Here is a 9,775-nt window from a genome sequence, read left to right as displayed (position 1 = left end):
TTCTTCAGTAGAAAATAAAAAACTTTAAAGAACAAAGAGGACAACATTTTTCAAAAGACCCAATTTGAATGTAACAATTGAATTATGTCCTTCCAAAATGAGGGGGTAGCAATAGAAAATCCTAAAACCTGGAAAAATGCGCTATCTTCATGAGAGGTATGTGTGAAAATAAAGCTTTTAAAAATGTCTATGAACATAGCACTACATGATAGTTAATGTGTTTGTTTTGAGTCATTGGGAGCATGATGTGATTAACAATTTCACTTTACGTAGCAGTTAGCAAAGTATTTAGCCATAACTTTCTGTGTTCTGCCCCTCAAATAAGCCAGAAAACAGCAGTGTGTGACGTCCTGTGACTGTGAAGAGACGTGACGTATAGCCGATCACTTAGAATATTTAACCTGAACATAGAAACTGTGCCTGCTTAACAGGCGTCCTCCTCCAAAACCACAGCTTCCCAGTAGATTCACTGTAAAGTCTCCACTCTGCCAAATAAACTTGAGTTTTGAGTTCTGTGAATAAAAATATTTTTCCAATGATGAGGTGCATGTGTTGAGCTTTTGGGGAGGGACATGTTGCATTTAAATAACCACATGCTGTTCCGTTTATTAGTTTATTGATCAGGAACACACAGAACAAAATGCCAGCACTCTTGTATCACCGGACAACCAGTCTCTAGAGTCGCCAAAGACATCGCGAAAATAAAAAATATACTTCTGACTTTCTAAGTATAAACCAATCGTCAGGTACTTCACAAGGTACATACATTCTTCTGAAAACTGCATGAACACGGCTTGTCACCTGTCACAGATTTAAATGATACTTTAAGTATTCTTCTGCTGGTTGTCTTTAGGTTTTGACCACAAAAGTCAATAGTGCCTTTTTGTTACTTGAAGAAGCTTTTGATACAGCACAGTCATAGCTCTCTGTGTTTAGCAGGTTTCAAACAGCTCCTCAAAGGGTCCCAACATCTCAAAACCTGCGAGGATTAAAACAATAACAATAAAACAAATAAATAGAGAGGACCCTCTTGGAGCTACTATCTCTGACATCTACAGCCCCCAGGTTAAGTCTTTGAAAATGAGATATCAAATGCTGTTTTCATTTGAAATGCATAAAATAATTTTTTGAAATATTACATCACACTAGAATCAAAACTAAAATGAAAATGTAATCCGTCCAGTCTTCAGTTAGGATGTCACTTCCTCTTCCAACAAACTTATCAGCCTTTGTCTATCACCAAAATGTTTATTTTATGTGTATATATATATATATATTTTTTTTTTTTTTTTTTAAAAATATAATAATAATTATTGATAATATTGATATTATTATTTATGCTACACTAATGTTATTTATCTTTATTAACTGAATGAAGGTATGGCTGATTGTACGTCATGCACTGTTATTTCCATTTTTAGTTCAAACAAATGCCCTATAAGTTAAACTATGTGTGATGTGTTCATGGACTGTAGAAGAGTTTGGGCTACATTGTTTAACTTAAATAAAGTCCGTGGTAAGAGCCGGGGAATGTTAACCTCACTTCGACCCGCCGACACTTTTCTTTCTGTCTCAGATAACATTTGTATGTTTCATCGAGAGCTCAGACATTCATTGATTATAATAAAGTTCCATCAAGAAAGCCCACAGGAAGTAAAAAACTATATCGGTAACTATTGTACTCAACAATGTGAACAGCACATTAATTATGCAATAACTTTACTACACTGAAGTCCCTCAGGTGGAATGTGTTTTTTGAAGAAAGTTTAGGTCATTTCAGAAAAGGAATAAAACATTTTTTTTACTTTTTTCAATATCCTATACTATGACTTTTTTTGACATGCTTTACTATGAATTCTTTGATGACTTTTTTTCACAACCTTTACAATTACTTTTTCAACATACTATAATATGACTTGTTTCTGAATTTATTATCGACATGATATACTATGACTCCTTAATACTTTTAAAGACATACTATAATATGACTTTTCTCGACGTACTATACTATGACTTTGTTTATGACTTTTTTCAACATATTATTCTATGACTTTTTACCACACTTTTATTTTATTTTTTTACTTTTTCGACATGCTATACTATGACTTTACTATGACTTTTTCATTACTTTTAAAGACATACTATTCTACGACTTTTTTATAACTTTATTTTCATCCTGAAGTACTGGGACATTTTTACCACCTTTTTGGACATACTTATTATGACTTGTTTTTATGATTTTTTAAAGATTTTTTTACTATTAAAGAGATACTACGCAATGACTTTTCGACATTGTATACAGTAACTTATTAGAAGACTGGATTTTGAAGAGGTGGGACAGGTTGGATTCGAACTTTTGAGGTTTTTTTCGACACACTATACTATGACTTTTTTATGACTTTTTTCAACAGACTATAATATAACTTTATTTGAATTCTATACTATGCCTTTTTACAAGTTTTTTTTACATACTATACTGTACCCTTTTCGACATACTATACTATGACTTTTTTATGACTTTATTTTCAACATGCTATACTATGACTTTTTCACAATTTTTTACGTCTACCTATACTGTGACCTTTTGGACACACTATACAAATACTTTTAAAGACATACTATGACTTTTGTTTCCCGACATGATATATTATGATTTTTTTCACAAACTAAACTATGCCTTTTTATGACTATTTTTGAGCTGCTATACTATGACAATTGTAAGACTATTTTCAACATACTATACTATGATTGTTTTCCTTCTTTTTCTCGATACACTTCACAATGTCTTTTTGGACATACTTTGACTTACTATCCTATGATTTTTTATAACTTTTTTCGACAAGCTATGCTATGACTTTTTCATGACTTTTAAACACATACTGTACTATGTATTTTTTGCACGCTATACTTTGCTTTTGTATTACTTTATTCTGACATAATATACTATAACATTTTTTACAACTTTTTTCGACATACTATACTATGACTATTTTTGACATGCTACGCAATGACTTTTTCAAGCCTTTCATTTCGACATGCCATACTTTGTCTTTTTTTAGATGCTATACAATGCTTTTTTAATGACTTTATTTTTGACATGATATATACTATGACATTTTTACAACTTTTCTCGACATACTATACTGTGACTTTTTTTTTTCCTTGAATCCTTGAATGCCCAGGTAGTCAAATGGTTTCAACACATATTATGTAATTCCCCTGGATCCATTCTACACCATCTACTATCAATAAAAAAGGCTAAAATGCCAGATACATATCTTAAACAATACCAATAAAAAATCCAACGATAAACAAAGTATTGAGAGAATATTTTGCTTTACTGGTGTTTTCTTTACTCTGTGATACGTCCCTGTGGTTCTCCAGCTGCTCCTCAAGTTTTCTGGTGGACTGAGACACAAAAAAGCACATTAGACAACAATCATTCAAATATAAAAATCAAAAAGGTAATTTGACTGTTGCAGTTTCCAGATATCTACAGATTGTAGTATTTTTCAGGTATACATCTCCTCACCTTGATGTCCTCGTCTCCATCCAGTTTGCACAGAGAAGATGTAGTCTCAGTTGGTCTTTATAAAGGTCACCTTCTTCCCAAATATCATCCATTGTGGCCGCATGTCTACAAATGTGTAACAAATAAACTCACCTGTCTTAACTATTTATAACACCTGCAACTGACTTCTACAGAGTTTATGGCTATTAAATGATTTATTTTATGTTTAAACCAAACAGCTTGTATGAAAGTGTATTATTTTTATGAAACACTAAATGACCTATTTCTGTGACATTGCAATGTAGCATTTGCCTACAATTCTTGGAATTATAGTTAAGACTTTGTGGCCAACTGTATCACATTTAAAAAACAAACAAAACAAAAAAACATATATGCTGACAATAGTTCCAGAAAAAAAGACACCTGCATCTCTTGTTTCCAACTACATTCCTGCCAGACGCAGTGGTGGAATAATAATAATAATCAGTGAGCCGTTACTGTTTGTTTATTTTCTAGTCTTTGGCATTGGTGCACTTAAACCTCTCCAATATGCGCAATTAGCGCCTAGCTGGCACATCATAGAGGCTTATTTCCTGTTGACAGATGGCTTATTTAAGATCACAACACAAATGTCAATTATTAAATGAACGGGAATCCGTGGTAATCTGTTTATTATCCTGTGGGTTGTTTGGTTTTATAGGGTGTAGTTATTATTATTATTATTATTATTAATAAAACTGTGTTTGGTTTGTAAGTCTTTTGCCCAGACAATGGGTAGCCTCTATATTAAACTATGGGAATATGTAAATAAAATATTGCTCCAAATGAAAATGGAGGCAGATAACCATAGGTTCTCTTGATTTTTATAATGCACATTTAAACAAACCATCCGTAAACAGGCGGGGACTGTGAGCCTGACTGGCTGGCTGCCTTAAATTCACCACAGGCAATAGTTCAAGAGGACTAAAAAACATTGGAGCAAATTTTCTACTTCTTTTTATTATTTTTTTCCTGGACTGCCAATATTTGGAATCTACACAGTTGATTTCTTGCTTCAAAAATTATCAGGAGTGAATTTAATGGTGCCATCTAGGTAAGCAGAGGCAAAGTAGGGGCGGGTCCTCCAACAAGGCATTCTGGGTATTGACTAAGGCCAAGTTCATTTCTGACCCACTTGCCTTGTCCAGGCAAGTAAAAAAAAAAAACCGAGCCATTTAACAGGTTTGTTATTTAAATAAATTTGTTATTGAAGATCTACAATCTTACACTAATTGTGAGTATTGTGTTAATTATCACTGTTGCCTTTCTGCCCATCCTCTTTTCTGTGTTGGACTGACCGTGCTCTTTGAAACACAGAAATTCAACAATGCCATTTTCTCTGGCTAGCTATCTTGAAGTTGTTTAAGATTTACTCACATTCCAACATGATCTCACAACGACATTCGTAACGTTAGTTTAGCTAATATCAAAACCACACCTTCCCCAGTAGGTTCACTGTCGAGTCTCTACTCCAGAGATGTTGAAGTTTGTGTTGTGAAGACATTGGGCCTGAGCTTAGAGATCTAGAATATCCGTTCTGTGAATCTTTTTTTTTTTCCAATGTTGAAGTGCATGTGTTGCGCTGTGGGGAGGGAAGTGTTGCATTTAAATACCACACGCCGTTCCATTCAGTAGTTTATTAATTAGAAACACACAAGAGACAATAAAAAGAATAAACTCAAAATTATCAGCAATCCTGTATCCTGGACAATCAGTCTCTAGAGTCTGAGCAAAAGACATTCAGAAATTAAAATATGCTTATGACTTTCTAAATGTAAACCAATCACTAGGTACTTCACAAGGTAAACAGTGCAAGGCCCACCCAAGCCTGATATGTAATGTTGCTGATTTCTTCTGAACACTGCATGAAAGCGGCTTCGTCACCGTCCCCCAGGTGCTGTCGAGCTACTGCCTGTGGGATTTAAAGTATACTTTAAGAATGCTGCTGCTGGTTGTCTTTGGGTTTTGACTACAAAAGTTAATAGTGCCTTTTAGTTAGTTAAAATAAATTGAAATGGTTTCGATCATTTTGAAACCGCAAAATGCTGGAAAACATTGAAGCAGCTTTTGACACAGCACAATCATACAGGTGCTCGCTTACAACTTTCTTTCCCCAAATCATTCTTTAAAACTGCAGCATCATCATCATCATCATTTGAGCGAGGGATTGAACTCAGCCTGAGAGCAGGTGAGGTGGGGAAGGAGGGAAAAACCTAAGTCAGAACTCTGCTTTCTGGCTGTTTTGAACAGAGTGGTTGGCAGCCTCACCAGCAATGGTTTGACACAGCAAAGCTGGTGAGCGCCTGAGAGAGCAGGTCATGCTTACGCGGCACCACCAGCAGCTCAGGACGGACACAGGCCTCGACATGGTTTAGGCCGGGGCTTGGGATCAGTGCAGGTCCAGCTGCTGGAGCTACTCACACTGTTCCCTGTCCACATCATTAAGTTTATTGCTTAGTGAGAGAAGTGCATATATTCAGAAAAAGCTTCTTCTTCTTTTTTTTTTCTCAACCCCTTTTAGACATTCAAAGAAAAAAAAAAAAATCTAGCTTTTTTTAACATCTCTGCTGGAAGAGCAAAGGCAGAGTCCAGCAATTAAGGAGGGTTAGACTCTCCAGGATTTTGCCCCCAGATCGGACCAGGAGCAGTCCAGTGCAGCCAGAAACTAAATGCCCCCCCCCCGACCCCGCCCCTCAATCACGGAAAGGCACAAGCTGCAGGAAGTCTCACATGCAGACACAGAGTGTAAGACCAATGACTATCTCCCTGGAGCTTAAAAGAAAACAAATACTGTTGTCGTTATTTCTTCAGTTTTACAAAAATAACGACAATAAGGATTTGATCACAATCAGTGATGTGAACAAAGTAGCCTAATGACAGACTGATAAAAAGTTTTTTTATTTTTATTTTTAATCAATCACTAGTAAAATTGAATGCTAAAAAACAGCATAGAGGTACCCCTGAGGTGTATGGATTACATACTACTGTAAAAATGCAATAAAATTAAAATAAAAACAATTTTTATATGGGCATAGCTCTCTGTGTTTAGCAATTTCAAACAGCTCCTCAAAGGGTCCCAACATTTTAACAGTTTACAAGCAACAACATTTCAAAACCTGCAAGGTTTAAAATGATAATTATTAAGCAGATATTCTTCAGAAATGCAACAATTTGAATGAAATGTTCCATATGGCGGAGCTTCTTTTGCTTCTTTTACGTTTTCAGGAGAGCTGTGGTGCCTCAGACAGTTACATGGCAAACATACCAGTCCAACAAATAAAAGAGAGGACCCTCATGGATCTAATATCTTTAACTTTTACAGCCCCCAGTTCATCACAATAAACCAGCTATCATTCTCAAAGCAGCATGTCTGAATAACTGAAATAAAACGCCTCCTACTGTGAAGCTTCTGCAGTATACTTGAACTTGATTAAAAGGGATCTGGCCCTTGTCTCTTTTATTTTTTTTTTTTTAACAGTTGTTTCTATTTCCTCTAAAACAGCCTGCACAGTATTTGTGATGCGAGTGAGTGTTGCAGAGACTGACAACATGGAGTGACCTCTATCGTCATCACAGCTAGGTCGACAATCACGGCTAACTTTGTGATTCAAATACAGGCAATTTTTTTTCTCCCCCCCACCCCGCCAAGCATCTCTTCTAGTGGCTCCAGGCTGCCACTTGTGCACAAACGCGCATTCACATGCACCCAGCAAACACACACACGCGCAAACACGCACACACACGTACACACACGCAGGATCAGTCAGATGAAAGTCTTCCTGAAGGGAGGCAGAGAGGGGAGGGGAGAGGGGGGGGGGATATGTAGGTGGGAGACAGAGACGGGGGTCCCTTGCGGTTGCCCTCCCCAGCGCCTCCTTGCTGCTGCATGTTGACCTGCCGGCCTCTCACAGTTTGGCAGCCATGAAGTTGATGTGCTGCTTGGCCAAAGGAAAGAGAGGCAGGTTCCTCTTGAACTCCGTCATGTCCTCAACCAGCGTGGGCTACGGGAAAAAATGTAAATACAAAAATAAAATACGACGACTTAAACTCCATTTTTTTGCTGATATCAAAAAGAGCTACATGCATGTTTCTATTGAAGGAAAACGACACTGTTAGTAGTTAACGTGACTGAAGCTCTTGCCATGTCAGTGTGCTTAGATCAGCAACAGGTCAAACGGGTGAAATTTAAAAAAAAAAAAAAGGTTAATTTTTCTAAATAAGTTTTGGCTGGTGATTTCTTTTTCTTTTTTTTAAACAACAGAGAAGGACACCACATAGTCCAATGTTATTCTATATTTCTCAACAAATCCCATGGAAAGGACCAAAACCTACAATGTATAAGACGGTCTAACCGGTCTGTGACGGGACAATTTGGTTTCATGTTTAAATTAGAATTACTTCCTTGCGATTATGTCTCAGCAAATCAGACATGATGCAGATTACATCCATGTGTTTCCATTTTTCATTTTATACTCATCATCATGTCATCATTTTTACCAATTAAACATAAAACATAGTAGCATAAAAACAGAACGTGATCATTACCTGTGGCAGGGAAGGAGCAGGGGCCAGGTTGACATCATTCTGAGCGGGGAACTCTCCCACTATTGGACCTGGTAAACACACACAGTGACACACGGGTCAGCCTGACAGTGAATGAACCCATAGAGCGTCTAAATGAAGCCCATTAAACCAACAATGTGAATGCAGATACTCACAGGAGTCCATCTCTCTGGACAGGACGTGCACGGACACCTTGTGTCTCTTGGGGGCTTCGACAGTGAGTCGTTCCTGCGGGGACACAGAACAGAGAGGGGGTAACCTTGTTGTTTGTTCAAACGGCATAGTTACTATGACCAAAAATTCAAGTTTGATTCATTATTTAAATAGTTAAATATTGATTTTTTTTAAATGTTTTTAGGGTTGCACATAGTTCCATCAGTACGTAACTGGAATTATTTATCTCCGTTTTAAACACTCTTGCTGCTGCAGAAGAAGAGACTCCGTGTGTCAGCCTGAGCACTGTCTCTGGATGGAGGATTATATATTAGACTGAAATTTTGGTTCATCTGCAGCCAGAAAGCGTCATTTCTGGCCACCAAAAATGAAGAAAGAAAGGAAAAAGAAAAGGCTTCTGCGATTGCAGCTGATACGACATTAGAAATGCATTAGGTATATTCTGCATGGGGCCTGTAATAGTTTCTGCCGAGCTGAGATAATGCCATTTCTTTCAGCGGCTGTGTGTCTTTGGCCCTTTATCCCCCCCGAAACAGGGCTGGCTGGCTGTCATTATGGCAGCTGATATGCTGTGAGCGTCCTGTGTCAGTGTCACCTCTGTGGCTATGAATAGAAGCCGTAGGCAGGTGGAGATGAAAGCAAGGAGGGCAGACAATCCAGTACACACACACACACACACAACACACACACACACACACACACACACACACACACACACACACACACACACACACACACACACACACACACACACACACACACACACACACACACACACACACACACACACACACACACACACACACACACACACACACCTTTTAAGAACACTGCTCTAAACCAGCTAACCATTGCTCTAGGGAAAATTTTTTATTTTTTTTTGAAACGCTTAATTAATGCTTGAAACCTGGCAATCTAAAAAAAAAAATGGAATAAACAAAAATGGAAATTCCACCTAGCAGTTGAATTCCAAACCAAGCATGTTGCAGTTATCAGTGTCTGTCTAAAAATGTATAATTTTATACTTTAAGACATACATGCATCTGTGAAATTGTCACATTCACATATGAAATCTTGAGTTAAAGCCAAAACATGTTTTGGGACCACTAAGTTCTAATCATTTCAACCTTTGAGTGCAAGTAGACATTTTACCCAAATTTGAAGATATTTGCTAAGAAACATGGTAAAGCGCATGTTCATAAGTATGGTGGACAGGAAACTATAATATATGGCTAGCCAGATTATATGCTTTTTTATTGGTCCCAGATCTCAGAGAAAATGTTAGATTTACAGGTAGGGGGACATTTGGGTTCTATATGACTGATATTGGCCCTGGACCAATAAATCCAACGGTGTATTTTAACTATATTAAATGATAGCGTTGAAGGATGACATCAGACAATAACAATGGTCTGTGTCTGTGCTAATTTTCTCACTATTGAATAGTCAATATATTTTCCAGAATTCATTTTCCAATGATTGATAGAC

The 9,775-nt window shown here is 37.1% G+C and overlaps 1 protein-coding gene across 2 annotated transcripts in view; it reads right to left on the bottom strand.

Moving 5' to 3' along the window:
• Window positions 1-6,432: 6,432 nt before the first annotated feature.
• The window catches only part of ide (insulin-degrading enzyme), a 27,886-nt gene continuing 24,543 nt past the window's right edge, over window positions 6,433-9,775 (bottom strand). For both annotated transcript variants that reach the window (XM_054599946.1, XM_054599947.1), the window contains exons 23-25: window positions 8,269-8,341; window positions 8,096-8,163; window positions 6,433-7,551 (exon numbers count right to left, since the gene is read on the bottom strand). In XM_054599946.1, the coding sequence (XP_054455921.1) occupies window positions 7,456-7,551; window positions 8,096-8,163; window positions 8,269-8,341 (237 nt within the window). In that variant the 3' untranslated portion in view covers window positions 6,433-7,455. The remainder of the gene's footprint in view (window positions 7,552-8,095; window positions 8,164-8,268; window positions 8,342-9,775) is intronic.

The sequence above is a fragment of the Anoplopoma fimbria genome, chromosome 6, assembly GCF_027596085.1.
Source record: "Anoplopoma fimbria isolate UVic2021 breed Golden Eagle Sablefish chromosome 6, Afim_UVic_2022, whole genome shotgun sequence".
Classification (NCBI taxonomy): Eukaryota; Metazoa; Chordata; class Actinopteri; order Perciformes; family Anoplopomatidae; genus Anoplopoma; species Anoplopoma fimbria.
This window is presented reverse-complemented; position numbering and strand designations above follow the sequence as displayed.